Source organism: Trachemys scripta, chromosome 3, assembly GCF_013100865.1.
Source record: "Trachemys scripta elegans isolate TJP31775 chromosome 3, CAS_Tse_1.0, whole genome shotgun sequence".
Taxonomy (NCBI): Eukaryota; Metazoa; Chordata; order Testudines; family Emydidae; genus Trachemys; species Trachemys scripta.
The window spans coordinates 123,583,679-123,604,725 of NC_048300.1; the positions used below are offsets into that span (position 1 = coordinate 123,583,679).

At 44.4% G+C, this 21,047-nt stretch overlaps 1 protein-coding gene across 2 annotated transcripts; it reads left to right on the forward strand.

Moving 5' to 3' along the window:
• Positions 1 to 4,054: 4,054 nt before the first annotated feature.
• On the forward strand, positions 4,055 to 19,351 carry OSTM1 (osteoclastogenesis associated transmembrane protein 1). Of its 2 annotated transcripts, XM_034765925.1 has the most exons (6): positions 4,064 to 4,537; positions 11,392 to 11,503; positions 13,584 to 13,681; positions 16,786 to 16,950; positions 18,027 to 18,192; positions 18,537 to 19,351. In XM_034765925.1, the coding sequence occupies exons 1-6, from the start codon at positions 4,163 to 4,165 to the stop codon at positions 18,590 to 18,592; spliced, it is 972 nt and encodes a 323-aa protein (XP_034621816.1). In that variant the 5' UTR covers positions 4,064 to 4,162; the 3' UTR covers positions 18,593 to 19,351. The 2 variants fall into 2 exon arrangements, with proteins under 2 accessions (XP_034621817.1, XP_034621816.1); XM_034765926.1 differs by lacking the exon at positions 18,027 to 18,192 and having other exon boundaries at positions 4,055 to 4,537.
• The last annotated feature ends 1,696 nt before the right edge of the window (positions 19,352 to 21,047 follow it).

Genomic DNA, 21,047 nt, shown 5'->3' on the forward strand with positions numbered 1-21,047 from the left:
GTCATTCAAACAATTTTGATTTGTAGTGTGACTACAATAAGCAATGTGGCCTTGTCCTTCCCTCCTCCCCCATCCCACCCCACCCAGGCTACCTTGTCAGTTATCTCACTTTTTTTTTAATTAATAAAGAAAGAATGCATGGTTTCAAAATAATAGTGACTTTATTTCCTTTGCCAGCTGTGATAGAAGGGGGGAGGGTGGTTGGCTTACAGGGAATTAAAATCAACAAAGGGGGCGGGTTTGCATTAAGGAAAAACACCCACAACTCCCACATAGTAGCCTGGCCAGTCATGAAACTGGTTTTCAAAGCCTCTCTGATGCGCAGCGCGCCTAGCTGTGCTCTTCTAATCACCCCGTTGTCTGGCTGTTCAAAATCGGCTGCCAGGCGATTTGCCTCAACCTCCCACCCCGCCATAAACGTCTCCCCCTTACTCTCACAGATATTATGGAGCACACAGCAAGCAGCAATAACAATGGGAATATTGATTGCGCTGAGGTCTAACCTAGTCAGTAAACAGCGCCAGCAAGCTTTTAAACATCCAAAGGCACATTCTACCACCATTCTGTACCTGCTCAGCCTATAGTTGAACTGCTCCTTACTACTGTCCAGACTGCCTGTGTATGGCTTCATGAGCCATGGGAGCAAAGGGTAGGCTGGGTCTCCAAGGATAACTATTGGCATTTCATCATCCCCTACAGTAATTTTATGGTCTGGGAAGTAAGTCCCTTCTTACAGCTGTTCAAATAGCCCAGAGTTCCTAAAGATGCGAGCGTCATGCACCTTTTCCGGCCATCCCACATTGATGTCAGTGAAACGTCCCTTGTGATACACCAGTGCTTGCAGCACCATTGAGAAGTACCCCTTTAGGTTTACGTACTGGTTGGCAAGGCAGTCCGGTGCCAAGTTAGGGATATGCATTCTATCGCCCCACCACAGTTAGGGAACCCCACTGCAGCAAAACCATCCACTATGACCTGCACATTTCCCAGAGCCACTACCCTCGATAGCAGAACGTCAGTGATTGCATTGGTTACTTGAATCACAGCAGTCCCCACAGTAGATTTGCCCACTCCAAATTAATTCCCAACTGACCGGTAGCAGTCAGGGGTTACAAGCTTCCACAGGGCTATCGCCACTTGCTTCTCAACTGTCAAGGCAGCTCTCATCTTGGTATTCCTGTGCTTCAGGGCAGGGGAAAGCAACTCACAGAGTTCCAGGAAAGTGGCCTTATGCATGCAAAAGTTTCGCAGCCACTGGGAGTCATCCCATACCTGCAACACTATGCGGTCCCACCAGTCTGTGCTTGTTTGCTGGGCCCAGAATTGGCGTTTCACTGTATCAACCAGCCCCAGTGCCTCCATGATGTCCCAATTGCCACATCCCGTGCTTTCAGGATCATCTGTGCCCATGTCCTCCTCACAATCGTCCTTGCGCTGCCGTCTCTTAACCAGGTTCTGCACATACTGCAGTATAATGCGCAAGGTGTTTACAATGCTCACAACAGCAGTGGTGACCTGAGCGGGCTCCATGCTTGCCAGGCTATGGCGTCTGCACGGGTAACCCAGGAAAAAAGGTGTGAAATGATTGTGTGCAGTTGCTTTCACAGAGGGAGGGGAGACTGATGACGTACCCAAAACCACCCGCAACAATGTTTTTGCCCCATCAGATATTGGGAGCTTAACCCAGAATTCCAATGGGCAGCGGAGACAGCGGGAACTGTGGGATAGCTGCTCACAGTGCACCGCTCTGTAAAGTCAATGCTAGCCTCGGTACTGAGGACGCACTCCGCCGACTTAATGCGCTTAGTGGGGACATACACAATCCACTGTATAAAATCGATTTCTAAAGATCGACTTCTATAAAATCACCCTAATTTCATAGTGTAGACATACCCTTAGAAGAAATCATCAGGTCCCCCATTGTTGTGTTTCTTCCTGTGGCTCTGCAAATGCTGGAGGATAGTTCATCTTGTGTTTGCAACATTTGTGACAATAGTGGAGAGCTATACAGGCTCCATGCTTCTGTGGGAGATGGTGGGTCGCGACAAGTGCCATGTGGGTTTGTGTGATTTAAAAAACACCATGAAAATTATAGGATATGGATGGCATTATGCAATGGAGAAAGGTGTATGATGGACATGTGATCACTTGCTCCCAGTCACCCTTGCACAACTTGTTTCTAGCCCACAATGTCCACATTGTGAAAATTTGCCAAAAAGCAGTGTGCAGTACAGTGGAATGTGCAAGCAGGAAAGTTAGCACATGCACGAGCGATATACTAACTTTGGCAGCTTTATGCTGCCATAACTTGTGTGGACCAAAGTTTGTAGTGTAGACATGGCTTTGAAATGTTTTAGCTACATCAGTGGCTGGCCATTGATTACAGGAATAACAGCAAAGTCCTAATGTGGGCAAGACCTATGTATTTTAATAGGGTTACCAGTCGTCTGGATTCTCCCGGACAGGTCCGGCTTTTCTGAGTTAAAAATAGCATGGGGGGAATTTGTAAATGTCCGGATTCCCCCCCGTGCAGAGCGCGCGCGGCTGACAGGGCAGCCGGCCGGATCGTGCTACTTGCACGGAGCTCCATCAGCCAGAGCCCATCCTCCGCTTCCCCCTCCTCTCCCCTGCTGCTTACGATCACTCCCCTTCTCCCCCTCCCTGCATTCGCAGATCGCTGGATGTTCGCATCGGGCCTCCGGCAGTCTGGAGCTCCTCCCCCTGCTGCCCAGTGCGCCGCTCCGCAGCACTCTGCGAGGGCAGGGACCGGGCTGTGCGCTCCGCTGGGGAGCGCGGCAGCGTGTCAGGCTCCACATGGAGCCCGACACGCTGTTCTGAGCGGCACAGTAAGGGGACCAGGTGGTCAGAGAAGGGGCAGGGGGGTTCTGGAGGTAGCAGTCAAGAGACAGGGAGCAGGGGGAGGGTTGAATGGGTCAGGAGTTCCGGGGGGCAGGGAGCTGTCTGGGGGTGGGGGTGTAGATAAAGTTTTGGGCAGTCAGGGGACAGGTAGGGGGTAGGGTTTCAGGAGGGGGCAGTCAGGGGACAAGGAACAGGGAGGCTTAGGTAGTGGGTGGGGTTCTGGAGGGCAGTTAGGAGCAGGGGTGGGGAGAGGGATCGGAGCAGTCAGGGGATATGGAGCAGAGGGGTTTAGATGGGTCGGGAGTTCTGGGAGGAGGGCTGTCAGGGAGCAGGGGTGGGGAGAGGGATCGGAGCAGTCAGGGGATATGGAGCAGAGGGGTTTAGATGGGTCGGGAGTTCTGGGAGGAGGGCTGTCAGGGGGTGGGGAGTGGTTGGATGGGGCGTGGGAATCCCGGGGTCTGTCTGGGGGTGAGGGTGGGGGTGTGGATAAGGGTTGGGGCAGTCAGGGGACAGGTAGGGCCCTAAGGGGCCAGTTAGGATGGGGGGAGGGTCTCAGGAGGGGGCAATCAGGGGACAAGGAGCGGGGGGGAGGGTTGGAGTTTCTGAGGGGAGCGGGAAATGGGAGGGAGTGGCAGGGGTGGGGCTAGGGGCAGGACAGGGGCAGGGTTAGGGCAGGGCTTCTCTCATCCTCTTTTTTGATTGTTGAAATATGGTAACCCTAGTTTTAATCTGGTCCCTAGCACCAGCATGGTAGGTGAGTGCCTCCCACCTCTTTTTAATAAAAAGAGAAATGACAATCTCTCTCTTTCTTCCTGCCTGGGAGGAGAAAGTTTGACTGGTTGATATGTGGCACTTATTGATGGAAAGTTATGCTGAAGAAGCAAGAGTCACATTAGTTCTGAAATAGGCCAGAGGTCTGTGATAATTATCTCCAGGGGCAGAGTGCCAGGCCCAGCAGCAGCAGTGTGTGTGTGTTTTCAACCTGTCAGGCACCTTTCCCTGGAGACCCTTTTCCTCTGAGCTGTGCATTAGCAGGCAAGGCCCCGCTCTCCAGGCCGGGAAGCCCTGCGCGGTTCCCCACCAGCCAGTATAAGTGCTCGCCTGGGGCAGGCCTGAACACAGCGCGCCCCACCCTTCCAGGCCCCGCCCCCTGCCCGCCAGCCCCGCCCTTCCACCCGGAGTCGAACCCCCACCAGCCAATAAGGCTGCGCGCCGGACCTAGCTCCGAACGTTGACATCTCTCCGGGCTCCACGTGACCCTGATTCTCTGAATCGCTCCCAGGAGCCGCGGCTACCGGCAGCCATGGGCCTGGCCGCGCGCCTGGTGCTGCTGCCCGGCTTGCTGCTGGGCCTGAGCGCGGGGCAGGGCCTGGGGTCCGGCCGCCGCCCCCCGCCGCAGAGCGGCCCGGAGGGGTGGGCGCTCGGGGGCAGGCGACGGCTGTTGTCTCTGGAGCTGCTGGAGGAAGCCGAGGACCTGTCGCTGGCCTTGCTGGGGACGGGGCTCCCCGGGGAGCTGCCGCCCGAGTGCCGGGAGCTCCTGGTGGGCTTCGCCAACAGCAGCGTGAGGCTCACCGGCTGCCTGGTGCGGAGCGCCCGGCCCGTGGGCCTCTGCCAGAGCTGCTACCGCCACTTCCAGAGCGTCACGGAGCAGCTGGAGAACATCACCCGGGCCGTGGGGGTGCGTGCGGGGAAGGGATCTCCCAGGAGCGGCCCGCTTTTGGGGGGGGCGCGGTTCCTGACCCACAAGCTTCCCTGGGGTGCGGCTTAGCCAAGCCCTAGCTGGAGGTGGACTCCCCCAAGGTGTTGGAGAGAGGCAGGGTGGGGCAGTCCCTTGCTTTCTTCCATAGGCCAGTTGGGAGACTAGCTGGCCTGTGGCTTCTAGCTAGTTGGCTCCCTTGCCTTACCCCCAGAGCTGCTGTTTGTGCCTGCCGCTGGCGGGTGGGGAAGCTGGGAGACTTAGCAGGCTTACATGGAAAGCTAAGATCGTGGAAGCAAGAGAGGGAGGATAAAGGGTCCTCCTGGGTATCCCTTTGCAAATGACTCCCCAGCAGAAGAGGTGTGGAATAGATGCTCCCTTCCATTGGAGTGAGGGTTCCTGGCAGGCTTATTAGTGGAATCATGTGTCTCTGAAAAGAGGAACTAGTGGTGTAGAGTAAAATGGAGGCACAGACCTTTTAGTGTGATCAGACTTGTATCCTATGCAGGGAAATAGCACTTGGAGCACTAACTTGCACTGCCTGATTACTCATTGATATTGACTGTTCTCTGGAAATATCCAGTCTGCTGTATATAATTAATGACTTCAGGCCATGTGCACACAATAAAATAGCAAAACAACATCCACTTCTTATTTGCCCTGTCACATACTTAAAAAAGATTTGATCCTTAAAAATCAGGTATCAGAGGCGTAGCCGTGTTAGTCTGAATCTGTAAAAAGCAACAGAGGGTCCTGTGCCTTGCATCTGAAGAAGTGAGGTTCTTACCCACGAAAGCTTATGCTCCCAATACTTCTGTTAGTCTCAAAGGTGCCACAGGACCCCCTGTTGCTTTTTAAAAATCAGGGTGTTCTAGAATTTAGGGATTCATAACTAGCTGGGCCATCAGCTTCTAACAAATACCTAGGAGCTCTCTTAGACGTGCATCATTGCTGCTTAAAGTGTTTTGCTCTTGTGAGCTTCATGCCCATTGCTCTCCTACGTAGGACTGAGTTCTTGTGTCTGAAAGGAGATGCCTGTTTCTTCTCTGTGCACCATATTGTGGGGTTGGTATTGCTTGTTCGTATGTCTTTCCTGACTGCAAATACTTTTGCTTCCAGTATTAGGCTGTGTATTAAAGTTTACTTATTTTGATTTTGTACAAGAGATAGTATGTGCCCTTCCTTTCCCTTAGCATACTTAAAAATAACAATCTGATCTAGCTCCCAAACTCAATAATTCCACCGAACTCTCCTGTCTTCCCCTTACACAAGGCCAAGAAAAAAGATGAGCATTGCAGTATGTTTGGAAGTTAATGGATCTGGGTTCTGAATAATGCCACTTGTGGCAGTATGGCATGAGCAAAGCAATGTTTCTCGGATACCCTGGACTCAAACCACTTTTTTTGGCTCTGAAAGTCATTACCTACACCTTTAATTCCACCTAGACATGCATATGCAACTGTAGGTTGGTGCAGCACTGTAAAGCTCCTCTTATTAAGCAAGCTGCCATATTGTGGATTGGCTTCAGCTTCTAAAATAGTCATCTTGTGGTGTAGCCCAAGTAAAGTGCAGTAGTCTTATCTCAGGGTGCAAAGGCATGTAGCATGGTCTGCATCTGAAGCAAAAGGTCTTGCTTGCCAATAGAAAAATATCCAGTAGCAAACCTGACTTATCAATAATGGCTGCACACCATCAGTGGTATTGATGTAATTTAGACCAGTTCTTCCAGTGCATTCCCCATAAAGCTGGAAATTGTTCATAACCAAAGGATGCTAATAATTCTGCATCTTGCAAAGCGTTCTTTAACTCCTATAGTGTATCAACTTTCACAAATTTGACACATCTCTGAAAATGCAGAGTTTAAAGGTGGGAAATCTAGTGACCAATACTCTCATTTTTATATGGGAATGCTCATTGTGGAGGGCCTCAAATACCTGACAGATTATATACATGCAACTCCACTAGGTTACTGTTCCCTAGTCATTAGTTAGTCAACTAGCTGCACAACTCTTTTGGGTAAAGGTGAGGTGCCAGGATAAGCCCTAACTCTGACAATACAGGTATACCAGCTAGGACCATGTTTTTAAGTATCTGCAGACTATTTGAGGCTAATTGAATGTCATCTGAAAGATCCAAATGTAACAAACTGCATGGTACTCAGTTTCTCTCTTTAAGAAGGAGTAAAGGAGTGAGGTGACCTGACTGTGCTGAGATTTGAACCAGTGGCTGCAGGGAATCAAAATATTTTAAATCTGATGTTTAGAACTTTGTCATCCCTTCCATCAGTTGTCATCAACTGATGTGAGAAGTCAGGGGAAAAAACAGCCCAGTTTCATTCTGTGAATCTAGGTAACTTAGTTTTTGTTAGTATCAGTGATTTAAACCTTTTTCCCCAAAGTTACGTCTCCCATTGATTTGGAAGTTCAACTTTTAAGGAGCCCTCCTGGAAGGTAGTAGGCCCCTGCTGTTTACACTTCTTCAGCATTTGCTTTCATCCAGCTTTTCTGCTTTCATCCAGGTATGTACATAACCTAGTACAGTGGTTCTCAACCAGGGATACACACATCTCTGGGAATACGCTGAGTTCTGCCGGGGGTACGTGAACTCATCTAGATATTTGCCTAGTTTTGCAACAGGCTACATAAAAAGCACTAGCGAAGTCAGCACAAACTAAAATTTCATACAGAGGATGACTTGTTTATACTGCTCTATAGACTATACACTGACATGTCAGTATAATATTTATATTCCAATTAGTTTTATTTTTAATTATATGGTAAAAATGAGAAAGTAAGCAATTTTTCACTAATAGTGTGCTGTTCTGTGACATGCTTGTATTTTTTTTATGTCTGATTTTGTAAGCAAGTGGTTTTTAAGTGAGGTGAGTCTTGGGGTACGCAAGACAAATCAGGCTCCTGAAAGGGGTGCAGTAGTCTGGAAAGGTTGAGAGCCACTGGCCTAGTAGATGTGAGTGTGTGCGTATGACAGTTTCCCATAGAAGTTACCAGAAATAGCAGTAATGGAAATTCCTGTGGTGTGAGTAGTAAAATGGAAGATTTGCTGATCCATAACCTTTTAACAAATCTTCCCTTTTAACAGGGGAAAAAATAGACTAAATAGGGAAATGGATCTCTCCCAAACTTTTGTAGGGAGCACCATATTTTAATAGCAACAGAGAGTCCTGTGGCACCTCAAAGGTGCCACAGGACCCTCTGTTGCTTTTTACAGATTCAGACTAACACGGCTACCCCTCTGACATATTTTAATAGAGACTCTTGTGTTGCATGTCCCATTCCATTCATGACCACTTGACATGTCTCTGTCAACTACAACAATTGCTTGCCATAAACAGCAACTTTATGGCAGTATCTAAATCAACTTAGCAGCTGGGAAGCAGGAGCCAGAGCCATGTGTCCAGGTAGCCCTCCAGAGATCACATTTTGGGAACCATGGGGTTGAAAGAAAACTAGTTTTGAAAGAGGAAAAAATATTAGTCTGTCAGACTTGTTTTGCAGAAAAAAATCCTCACTTAAATTATTCCTACACTTCTTTCCCATTCACTTCACCCTGCTCCTTTGGTATTTTGCCCATACCCAGGCTGCATTGTCACAGGAATTCCACCACTCTCTCTTTCCACTGTGATCCCTGAATATATTGGATACTTAGGTATCAAATCATGGTAGAGAGGAAAAAAAGGAGTTTGCTATTAACAGTAATCTTTGCTTGCTATAGCCTTAGTTCATCATGACTTGCAGAAAGGACATCAGCTGTCCGTGATATGAGTCTGGGTGGTAGATGGATCAATTATATCACAAGAGGGACGTTGTAACTTTTCCAGGCCAAAAAGTCAACACTTGTTCATATGTTGGGAATAAAACAACAAGGAAAAGAGAAGAGGAAGTATGTAGTGTTCATGTTTTTTCAGGTGGAAAATCTGCTCTTGTATGGAGGGGTGGGGGGGAAAAAAAACTCATTAGCCAAAGGCCACTGACTGACTAGGTTTAAACTTAGTATCTGGTTACAAGGGATACCTCATCATTCTGTGCTCAGCTGTGTAGAGCTTTACCTTTTTCTTCTCAGAGTTAGTTTAAGGCTGAAGCCTTTTCCTGATACTATTTATGTTCTAACTTGGGGGGCAGTCAATAGGGGGACTCTGGGCCAAATCTGGACCGCCAGATGCTTTTGAACAGACCCCGAAATCTTTACTTACTTAGTATCAGTCTTGTTTTTTAATTATTATTTTCTCTGGAGTTTAGACCTTGACTATATCTTGACCAAGACATTGACAAAAAATAATTGATTATCCCTGTTCTAACTTTTCCCACGTACCCTTTCCACACCATGTATCTGTGTGGTTGTGTGTGGCTCTGAACTAATTCATGAACCAGCTACCCAGAAAAGAGTGAGTGTAAACACTTGGACAGGGACAGTCTTTGTGTCTTGTGCAGACCTAAACAGGTGGTGGATCTTAAGCAAATAATAATAGGACTGGCATCTCTTACTGCAGAGATCATGAGGCTGTCCTTCCAGGGGCTGTCCTCTCATGGCATTCTTAGCTAACTAGCTTGTGTGCGTTTGAGAGGATTTGATGGGACAGGTAAAGAGAGGATTCCTTGGTCATGGTTTTCGACTCAGTTTCAGGTTAGTAGTGTATGAAAGCAATTGCCATCAGATGTCTGTTTGGCCTGCGTGAAAGCTAAGTGGTGTAGGCATGTTTCATCTCTTGCTGGGCTGCAGGTGAGCTAACCTCTGTCCTACAGGTGGCTTATCCAGGTCAGGGTTGGGGCAGACAGGCTGTGATGAGGCAGTAACTCGTGCTCTTGTGGCTGACATTGTACCTGCTAGAGCTGAGTGAAATAGTTCCACTGAACTTCAGACTCTCTTAAACAGGGCTTTCAGTTTGAGCTTTTGTGGACATAGTTTGATAGCACAGCGACAGACACTGCAGGGTCTCTAATCCTTAAACATCTCCTGGTGGGGTTGGAGAAGGTGCCCCCCTCTTTCTCCTAGGCTAGTAGAAGGTCCTAAATGGCTGCTGCTCTTCCTTCCTCCCTCTTCAGGGTCCTGCTTGGTAGAGGCTTTTACATGCCAAATTCTGAAAGGCTTCCTACCCCCAAAACAGGGTAGCAGACATGTCAGTGCTCCCACTGCTAGCTGGCTGTGCTGAACTAGGGCTGAGAAGTTCCATAATTCTTAACTAGGGTTGCTTGGGAACTCCAAGCTCCACAAAATGTCCTCTAGGGCCAAGAGAAGCAACCAGCCTCTCTGGGTATGACTATAGCATTTTGGAATCTGTGGGACCAAGCCTCCCAGTCCAGGTTGACAGACTTCGGCTAGAGGGGCTTGCGCCGGTGCTCAGAACATAGCTGTGTTGACAGCGCTTTGAAGTTGCGACTGACTTTGAAGCCTAGGGACGAGGGGTGGGCTTCAGAGCCCAAGCTTCAGCCCAAGCCATGACTTCAAAGCGCTGTCTCCATAGCTATTTTCAGAGCACTAGTGGAAGCCCAGGTCTGTTGACACAAGTTCCAGAATGCTGTGTAGATGTACCCCATAGACCTTGTGCTGTGTTTAAGGAGGCTAGTGTGAAGGGTAGTTGTCACTCAGAACAAAAGAACGTGTTTCACTCATTAAACATGAATCTTCCATTGTCAGTGAGTTTTAGTACTTTAATCAACTTGTATCTCTATGTATCAAGCTGTTAATGTTATATTGAAACGGTGTCTTGGCTAGGGTTGGGTGAGTGATAAATTATTGATCTTCTACCCCAACCTCAGTATAGCTAATTACAAATCTTATTTTCATCAGCAAATGTTTTGTAGTCTTACTGACCCACACCAGAGCTTGTACTCCATTTGCCAGACCAGTCTTTGTGCTTAATCTGGTTTTGGTCAAAAGCAGCTCAGGGGTGAGATCTACTCTGTGGTGGCTGGAAAATCAGCCTGGGGGTGCCTGGCTGATTCTGTCAGTCTCTGGTTTGTGGGGTGGGTGGGAAGGGGGGAACAAGAAGTGATGTTCCCAGTCACTATTTTGAGTCGCCTCTTAAATGGAATGAAAACAGATATGTGCACACTTTAAAATACTATTTGGAGGCTTGATGCTCCTCTGTGTTTGCAGTTAGCAACCTCTGTACCAGAAGGCTCAGATGCATGCTAGGAGGGATTGACTCCTAGCAGAAGGCAGTTTGGGATGACACAGGGCCAGGGGAGAGCAACTTTATGCTACACATGAGACTCCAGGGGAGTCGTGCTGGCAGGTGCACTAAATCAGCCAAGCAGGAGTTATAGGCTTCTTGCACCAATTGGACTTGTTGAGCTCTGAATGCTGGGTTATGTCAGCTTCCATCAGTATAACCCAGGATGGAATCTAACTCTGTAGTTGTATTATGGGAGCACCCAGAAGGCCCCATTGTGGGATCAGGGTTCATTATACTAGTCATTGTACTCATGCATAATGAAAAGTGCCCCTGCTCTAGAAAGCTGTTGGTGTGCATGGTGCTATCTTGACTGACACTTTTGCAGTTCTCATATTAAACCCTCTAAGAACGTACCCAAGTCCCCAACATGGTTATACATCTCATAATATTTAATGTTTTTTCTTAGTCCATTGTTTGGAAAGACTTCGGCTTTGCCCTGTCCGACTAGTTGTCGGCCTTTCTAGTCTCTGAAATTCTCAGAATTCTGACAAGGGATGTAAAACTGGCCATGCTACTCCTGATGGGTGAAACTAACACTTGTGCTTAAAATGGTAGACTTGGCCTCTATGTCACCAGTTATCTGAAATAGTTTCAAAGTTGTTTCCGTATGAATTCATAATACTGTGGGGTTTTTTTCTTTCAGAATTCTTCTGAGAGCAACTGTGCAAAAAGCCTCTTGATGTCCGATAGGGTACAGCTAGTTGTGATCCTTTCACAGTTCTTTAACAGTACTTGGGAGAAGGCCAACTGTGCAAGTATGTGATTTGTTCTGCCCTTTTCATGCTACCGTTATGATTCAGATGACAGATTTAGCCTTGCCTTTAAAATTTCTCAGTTGATCAGAACTGAACAGCATTGATTAGATTAAGTTAAACTGACAGAAACAAAGAGCTCTTTATTGATACATCCTGGATATTTTTATTGTACAGGGGACACTAGTCAAAGCTGACAGTTTAAAAAAAAATTCTTCTTCTTCCCGTGCTTATCTAAACACACTAGAGTCACCATACGAATATTCACCTTGCACTAAAAACATTTATCCCTCCAAAATCAGAGCTGCTTTACTTACCATCTGTTTTTTACTTTGTCAGAACAAACCATGCTGGAGATCAGCTACAGCTCTGCTGTATTTATAGATCTCTTATTTTTCCCATGCCCCCGTTTTCCTACTCAAGTAGAAAATATAACTTGAACTGTTTAATAAAAAGTTAGTAAGGTTCAGATTCTGATACCCTTACTCATGTTGAATAGCATTGTACTTGCCCCATGTCACAATGAGTGACTACTGGTGATCAGACTCTGGCTCTGAAATTCTATGGCCTGATCTACACTGGGGGAGGGGTGGGAGGGATCGATCTAAGGTATGCAACTTCAGCTACGAGAATAGCATAGCTGAAGTCAACGTATCTTAGATCAACTTAGAATCACTTACTTCGTGTCCTCGCGGCGCGGGATCGACAGCCGCCGCTTCCGCCTCTCGCTGCGGTGGAGTTCTGGAGTCGATGGCAGAGTGATCAGGGATCGATTTATCACGTCTAGTGTAGACGCGATAAATTGATTCCCCGGTCAATCACTACCCATCGATCCGCGGGTAGTGTAGACGTACTCCTATTTGGCTCTAACATGTTGCATGTGGCTTCTTTATGGCCCTTAAATGCCACCACAGGAAACAGGAAAAATTCCCCTGGCACAGGAGCTGTACCCCTACCAGGGGAGCATAAGTGCTGGAACTAAGGGGTGCTGGCCCCTGGCTTGAAGTGGTTTCCATCATACACAGGGTTTACAGTTTGGTTCAGTGGCTCTCAGCACCCCCACTATACAAATTGTTCCAGCACCCCTGCATGGGAGTGTGCCAGAGGTTGGAGGGGTGGTAATGTAGAGCTGAGTGCTGCAAAGGATTTTGGGCTGCTACAGAGCCCATAGATTGCCACCAATCTCCCTGGGGCTACCAGTAACTTATGTTGGGGACTGCTGGCCTCTGGAGTTAGCCAGAACCCAAAGTGTGTGAAGGAGAGGTAAAATAACCTCCAACTGTTCTCCCATTTGCAGGCTCCACTTCTGTGCTGCATCTCCCAGGAGGGGAGCACAGACTCTATCCTCTAATGCTTAAGATGTTCCCTTGCCTCCATCCTTTAGGGAAGGTCATGTTTGGAGTCTGGCAACCTTCATAGTGCCCTTTTTAATGGAATTCTACATAAAACTAGCAGTCCTCGTTTCCAAGGGTCCAATGGGTCAGAGTAGAAAAAGTGGAGTAGGTGGAAGGAAAGAAATACCTGCAGGGACTAGAGCAGTATCTGACAAGGAGTGTTTCAGGAGCACCCTGCAAGGCAGGTAAAATTGCCTTCCACTTCCTGAAAAAACTGGTGCATGTTGTGTGACTGTGCCTAGTACAGTTTTCAAAAGCATTTGTTTTTTTTTCCATAAGCATAAAGATTCCCTCTATTTCCTAGCTGTCCGCTGTTTCAGCTACATGTCTGACACTTACACTTTCAAACAGTGCACACTAAAAGCAGCGTCTTGTGTTATCTGAAAGGATTTGAGCTCTCTCTGGGTTTTCTTCAAAATGCTCTTGATAATGGTCTTCATCTTTCACTTAATCAAGGCCAATTAATTCTCAAATGTATCCTAAATGAAGAGAGAAGCACGAGTGAGTTAGGACAGCAAATCTGAGACATCTGCATAACAGCAACCAAATAGGAAATGCAAAACTGACTGGATTGTTTTTATAATTGAGAGTTCTTGCTGTAAAGCTGTAGGGCCACCAAGGGACATGTTGGCTCTAGACATAGGTTAGAAATCAGGGTATCTTGATTCACGTGTTTTTCTTTTTGACAGATTGTTTGAAGAACAACAGTGAAGGGCTGTCAAATAGTACAATAGAGTTCCTGCACTTATTCAATACAACACTGACGTGCTTCGAACATAACTTCCAGGTATCTTTGCTGTGTAACTGAGGGTGGCACTGAGCCCTCTTCTTGTATAGTAAAATCTCTTATTTTTGCAGAACAAACTGCAGTGGATACATATTGAGCAACTGCAATTGACAAATTCTTAAGCAGTTTAGGCAGATAGAACAATTATCTATAAAATGCAGATGTTCACAAGTAAGAGCACAAAATGCATTTTAATTGATGCTCACCTTGACTTTGTCTTATATGCAATTACAGTGCCATTTCATATTGGGATTTCTGGATTCACAATAGCTGATGATTATATAGTAAGAGTCACGTAGTCTCTGCATACAGTAAGTCACTTTTCCTAGTTCCTTCTGGAGTTTTCACTACGTGACTTAGCCATGTGGCTCCTTAAATCATTATTTGGTTGTATTGTAGATTAGTCCAAAAGGGCCAGCTACCTGAAAACACTTGTTAATGACTCCTATCCATTAAGGTTATGAACAATTAAAACTTTTTTGCAATTAAATATCCCTCTTTGTAAAATAAATGTGGCAATTATCTCCCAAGAAAAGTGCATCCAAAGAATTATGCATCAGTTTTGTAAATTGCTAATTTCATCCTAAAACTAAATCAGATTATGCAAAAATATTAGTGCTTGTTTCATTAAGCAGCTAATCAATAAAAACTGTCCAAAATGAAAACATTAAAATTTAAAGTTCTTGGTGCAGAATAAACATATGGATCTAGAAGAGGATCTGTGGTTACAATATGCTTTGCAGCCCCCCTTACTGGTAAATAAATACATTTAAATTATAAATAATTGGTGAGCTAGCTTTCCCTGCTCTTAGGCTTGCCAGGCAGCTCTTGCCCCCCACTGTGGTGGTCTCTATGGCATTTTTTTAAACCTATGTTTTGCCATGGTCATATCCACAGAGTTCTGGAAGTAAGACTTATGCTCCTTTAGTAAGCTAGTTGGTTGTACACCAGCATAACACAACACAATTGCCTGTGTTGTTTCTGAGTGTCTTACAATTTTGTATAAATCCAAGCAGGTTGTAAAGATTCACTTTGGCTCTGTCCTCTAGCCCCTCTTCACAGACAGGTGGAGGTATGTACTGTTTTTGTGGGGAAGCTGTGCCAAAGATGTATTTAGCATTTCTGTCTGGAGCGGGTGTGGTCTGTGCTCATGCTTCCCTGTTGTGGAAGGGACAGCTGCTGAGAAAGACCTGTCTCCCATTAGTCTCACTGTTGATGGTTCCTGAGATGTGCAGCCTTTATAGTAGGTCTTGGCCAGGGGAAAGAGCTTGGGCCTGGTCAACGGAGCACTTTAAAGGCAAGACCTGGACCACAAATTTAATCTAGTAATTATTGGGTAGCCAATGGCGGGATTGTAGCATTGATATGGTCTCATTGACCTGTGCTGGTCAGCAGGTAGCCTGGAGTTTCATTCCTATGTTATGGAGATCATAATTTCAAGGATTACTGTGGTCAAGTCTGTATCTGTTAGGATGGGGCATCATCTCCTGGCTAGCTGACAGCTTTCCTAAACTGTTGCTGTTTGAGTATTGAATATTGCTGAGACATTGAGGAGGACCAAAACTAGAAGGCCCCTGTACGATCTTCACCATGGGGTGATCTTAGGGAGTTGGCTAAATCATGGAAATGTTGCCTTCTTCCCTCCAACTTCACCATTATCTTGCCTGCGTTTAGCTTCAGAGAGTTGCCTTTCAGCCAGGTGGTGTTCTAAATAGTACAGCTGCAGAAAGGGGCTATCATTGTAGATGAAAAGGAGACTAACAGCTGGGCATAATTTGCATCCTGCTGATATTTAAGGTGAAGGTGTCTTATAGTCTCTCCCAGAAGCTTGCTGTAAATAATTGAATAGGATGTGGGAGAAAATGAAGCTGTGTGGAATTAGTCCCAATGCTTCCTCACAGCCTTCTCTGCACATTACTGTTTATTCCCCCTAGGTCTCTGTGGTGAGCCCTCCACACTGTCAAGGGCTGAAGTGATCTAGAAAAATGTGTGGAGATTGCCCATTTTCTGTGGCTAAGAGGAGATAATCTACTATTGTGACCATGACCATTACATTAGGTGTAAAGCCCAGCTGGGAAGGCTCTAGGATGCTGACAAAGGTTGGGTGTAGTTGGTGGTGATCCTTCACTAGCTTCCCAACTGCCTTGCTCAGAAATGGGAAATTGGAGGTAGCCTGTGAAGTTGACCATACAAGAGTTTGCTTTTTGAGTGCTGGATGAAAAGTGATGTTTTAAGGTGGGTAGTATCCAGGTCTCTTCTTTAAGCTCTGGCTATTGTGGGTTCTGTCATTGTGTCTCTGTGACTAGGCTTAAAAAAATACAGAAGAATCTGGAGATCTTATAATTATCTTCTCCCATCCTCCCCCACAACCCACCCAGGTCATCAGAATTTTCAGGGAGGCGAAACTGCTACTACAGTAAAACTACCTGACTTTCCTGTGTTTTTCGTCTGAAATCTACAAAGGATGAAATTCACAGTTAAGCAAACTTCCAATGCGTTTTCTAGTAGGAGGAGAGGTGATCTTGTATTCTGTCAGCATAAGCTGGGATATACGGTTCCATTGTATTTGGGTGCCCAACTCCCTTAGCCTCTTTTGAAAATCCCACCAGTAGTGTTTTTAAGGGTCTGTGTGTTGAAATGTGATCTGGATTCTTGCTATTTACAATCTATGTAGTAAATGGGGAACAGAAGGGGACAGGAACAGTAGCTATTGAAGCTCAAAATTAGGCTAAATTAAAATACCTATTCACTCCTCCTTCCTACCTGTGTGGCATATTTGTATAGACCAATGAAAAATAGCCAGTTGTGGGGGAGAAGCACCGCTGTGTTTTCAAGGCAAACTTGGTATTAACAATCCTTTGTTTTGTTTTTATTCTAGATGGTCAGGAGTTTAAAAATGCATCTTTTTGGGGAAAAATAAGGTCAACTTTCAATTCAGTGAGAGCATATTTTATTTCTATGAAATGGGCCTAAATCCCAAAATTTCAGTCTAACAACATTTTCTGATGTTAATATTGTAGATTTTTGGTTCAAGTTCAGCTCTAGTTTTTAAAGTTAATTTTATCTTGTTTAGAAATCTAAATATGTGCTGCTTATAATTTTAGGGGCAAGCAATCAATCTTGTACCAAGCAACCACACAGAAGTATGCAGAAACTGCAATCGAACTTACAGAAATCTGAATGCCTTGTATAACAAAATGCAAAAAATGACTGGACAGGGCAGTGACTCAGAACACAGAACGCACTTGTGTATTGATGTGGAAGATGCAGTAAGTATATGTATTTGCTTCTGGATCTTACTGCCTAGCTAATATCCAATGGGTAGATAGATCCGAAGAGCAATCTTCAGTGGTCTGTTAGCTGTTTTATATTGTTTGCACCGCTTTTGTCCTTTCAGCGGTGGGAGCTGCTTTCATGAGCAGTTTCTTTGGTGTGCTAGTGTCATACTGCACCCACTGCTTTGTGCTGTGACTTCCTCACATCTCCCAGGGTCAGGCTGGGTTCCAGTCAGTATGTGGAGAGAAAACAGTTAAGGAACACTTTTAAATGTTTCAGGAAACAGTGTTGGTGACCCAGTAGGTTGCACTCTTCTCTCTGAGTTAGTACTGAACCAGGACCCCCAGGGTACTCCATGATGCTGCTTTTCATTTGGATGAAATGTAAAATAGAGTTCCCGACCACTGGGGGTCATTAAAGACCTTGTGCCACTCCTGAAGAGGAAGGGGGCTAACCTTGATGTCCTGACATATTTCAGCTTGGGCAGTTGGGACTTCATTTTTGTTTAGAGATTTTTGCGAAGGGACGATTCCATTCCCTATCTCAAATTAGGGTTTGGGAGCTGGGAATTCCCTTTAATTTTTGGCTTTTATCTGACACTCCTCAGCTAAGTTCCAGTTAATGCTTCCAGTTAGTTGCTTCCAAACTACAGCAGTTGCTTATTGGGCCAATGAATATTAGGAAAGTTTTTAATGTATTTAACGGTCTTTTAATGTGATTTTTAGCAACTGGGAAGAAGGAGAGTTAGTAGCATGTGATCAGCCAGCTTTCCATGAACCACTAGTAAGTGCTGTAAGAATCAGTGTGGGGAATCACTGCTCTAATAAATATATTGGGTGGAATCCTGTCTCCTTGGAAGTCAATGGGAGGTTTGCCATTGATTTCAGTAGGGCTAGGATTTCACCTATGATGTCTGATTTTTTTGAGGGGAGATATTTTAAATGGCTCTTATTCAAATAAAGGTTTAAAGGTAGTTAGGGGGTCTTACAGTACTGAACTTTGCAATGTTCAGTAAGAGTGATGCAAGCCAAGGAATGTGTGTTGCTCACCATGGTCGTTTTCCTTTTAGATGAACATTACACGAAGGCTTTGGAGTAGAACTTTCAACTGTTCTGTCCCATGCAGTGATACGGTCCCAGTGATTGCAGTTTCTTCATTCATTCTCTTTTTACCAGTCATTTTTTACCTTAGTAGCTTCCTTCACTCAAAGCAGAAGAAACGTATACTTATTCTGCGTAAGTAATGTTGTCAGAACTTTACTTACAGAATGGGGGAGCACAAGGAATCATCTTGGTCACTCTACTTGATCAACATACTTGGTATGGGGTCAGGCAATTCTGCTACTGTGCCTGCAACAGTGAGTGGGAGCTAGTGTTGACTACTTGTCCTCTTGGGGTCTGCCTTTATCACTTCAAGAGCTGTAGAGGGTGGGGAAAGTAGGTCCTTAGCCATGTGTTTCTGTTGAAAAGGAGAACTGTGATGTTAATGGAACACTGTTCAATAGTACGTGCTCAGTTAAACTGAGTGAGTGGGAAACTGATGTTGGGAGTCTTTATTTTGATTTTTCTTTTCCTTCTAGCCAAGCGTATCCAATCAAATGCCAGTCTTGTGAACATCCAAGAAAAATACAGCTGAGCTGCAAAACAAAACCAGAAAACTGCAACTGGGTATATATTGGGTACAATTGTGGTGGAAGGAGGACAGCACAAAAGAGGAGTTAATTATGGTTTAGTGTTGCTCTGTATCATTACACAAGTTAAACAAAATGCTGTCTGACTCCTAAACGGGTATATTAACAAACATGACAAGGCAGGGCTATGAGACACAGTATGGACTTCTGATTTGAAAAATAATTTAGTTCTTTCCAGACTAGTGCTGAAGCTGGTTATTTTCTGATTCTTTGACTGCAGGTTTTTGTACCTTTCATCAACAGAATATGTACTTCTCCTGTATGTTTTTTTCCTTTATATTTAATTTTCTATATTGACTCCATAAAAATCTAGTATGACAGTTGTGTTCATTTCCAGGCATATTAGTACAGTCTGAGATCTGATAATCTTTCTGATGTGGTTCTTATGAACTAGCAAAGCTTAATATCATTTGTTTTGGTTTAATTCAGTAACAGAACATTTCAAAGTAAAAATGCCATTTTACCACATTTGGTTAGACTTGTACTACAGGTTTCAAAAACTAGCCCCCTTATATAGCATCTCTTGATAGACACAGCCATGCTGCTTAGTTCATTTTAGTGGTGTCTTTATTTAAAAAACAAAGTGAGATGCAAGGAAAGTGGTACATTTCTGGCAACGAATACAGCAGATCTGCCAGTGCTATACATTAATAGTAATCATTGACAACTACAGTATTTGGCCATTTCAGAAAATGTTCCATATTAGCACACTTGCACGCTTAAACCACTAAGTCATTGCTTTACAAATGGTTAGAGGCTTATTTTTAGGTATGATGCACATCTGTATGTATAATCAGATGTGTCTTTATGTGTTTATCCCTTATTTCACTCGTTTAATCTCCTTTTTATTATATAATATTTTAAAATGGTAACCTGAGGTAAAAGTCACTGGAGATGCTGAATTGTGCTTGGTGTAGAACTTCCTCTGGTTTAAGATACAAATGGGTTTACATGAAAGAGATACATTTTAGTAGTGAGTAGGACACAGATGTTCTTTAACTCTAGAACTGGCATAAAGTGAATGTGCTGTGCCCAGATCTGACTTTCTGTATCCAAATTTGCAATCAATACTTTCTAGAAATTTACTGAAGATGAGGTCCATTTAGTAGATAAAATAAACCTCAAACTCTATAGGAAGTTGTAGAGCTGAAGCAAAAGGTCACAGCATTGTTACTAAAGTTAATGGGACTGTAGAAAGGACACAGTTCTAAAGATGCGTTAATACAGGATATCCGGGCTGGTAAATCCTAGGCCTACATTTTTCTGAAATTTCTACTATAGTAAAATTAATTTTCAGTGTGGTTGTAATGAGGTTGGAGGCTTCACTCTGATATTAAATCCATCCCATTTTACAACTTGAAGACTAAAGGGAGACCTCAACTGGGAAATAACATTTCTCTTTGAAAATGTTATGCCTATGATTATTATACAACTGAAAAGGTAGCAGTTTATTTCCTTATTTTAACTTGTGTCTTTTGACAGCACTTTTGTGTTTAGTTAGTTTCACTGTCTTGCCTCCATAGCCAATTAGTCACTTTTTTCCCTTGCCCAAACAAACATCAGCAGGGGAGCAAAATAATCTTAAAGCACTTTAAAAAAACAAAAAAAAACTAATAATAATTATTTAAAGAATTAAGGCATACTGTCATTTAAAAAGAAAACCAGGTTGATAGTGTTTCAATATTAAGTAACATGATGTGTTAGCATTTGGCTGATATCCATACAACTGCTTCCTGGTATTTTGTGAGTAGGAAGTATTATCTCCCTCTGTTAATCACATGAATCGCCTTGAATGGTTGATTTGTGTTGAAAGCCTAAATAGGGTTGGATTTCTTGTCTGAGGAAATATATTTTTGACACTTTTTGGTCTGCTATAGATAAGGTGTCAAAATAGTAGAAGAATATATTTATGTTGCTTATCACATGAAGTTATCTTCAAAGGACAGAGGGGAAAATTGCCTTTGTTTTAAATGACTATTTTTATATCTATTGTGCTCAAATTTCAGCTTACTGGGCCTTATTCAGCGGCTGTCCTAATAGCATTCCTTTGATTTGAGGCATCATATGATTGAGGGCTGTTCAAAGCAATCTTTCATTCATGCTGATCAAACCAGTTTGTATGTGCAGAGTTACAGAATGATAGCTTTCATACCATAAGCAGTGGCTTTTTGAGCACATTCATATTAAATAGGTCTGAAGGTCATTACTCTTGGATATGGTGGTTAAGCACTTTATTTAAAAAAAAAAAAAAAAAAAGCAGTTTTCGTTTTTTCCTGGCTGCTAAGCCAAATGAAAGTACTCGTGATTTTTTTTTAAAGCAGCAGCAAAGTTTACACTCTAGAAATAATTTCTATCCTACGTCTTCTCAAATGTCACTGTTTTTCCTTTTTGTTACCTTGT

Excerpts from the sequence above, each read along its gene's own strand:
- OSTM1 (XM_034765925.1), top strand. The coding sequence starts at position 4,163 with ATGGGCCTGGCCGCGCGCCTGGTGCTGCTGCCCGGCTTGCTGCTGGGC. Across the intron at positions 16,951-18,026 it reads GTATTGATGTGGAAGATGCA|ATGAACATTACACGAAGGCT; the intron begins GTAAGTATATGT and ends TTTTCCTTTTAG. Across the intron at positions 18,193-18,536 it reads GAAACGTATACTTATTCTGC|CCAAGCGTATCCAATCAAAT; the intron begins GTAAGTAATGTT and ends TTTTCCTTCTAG.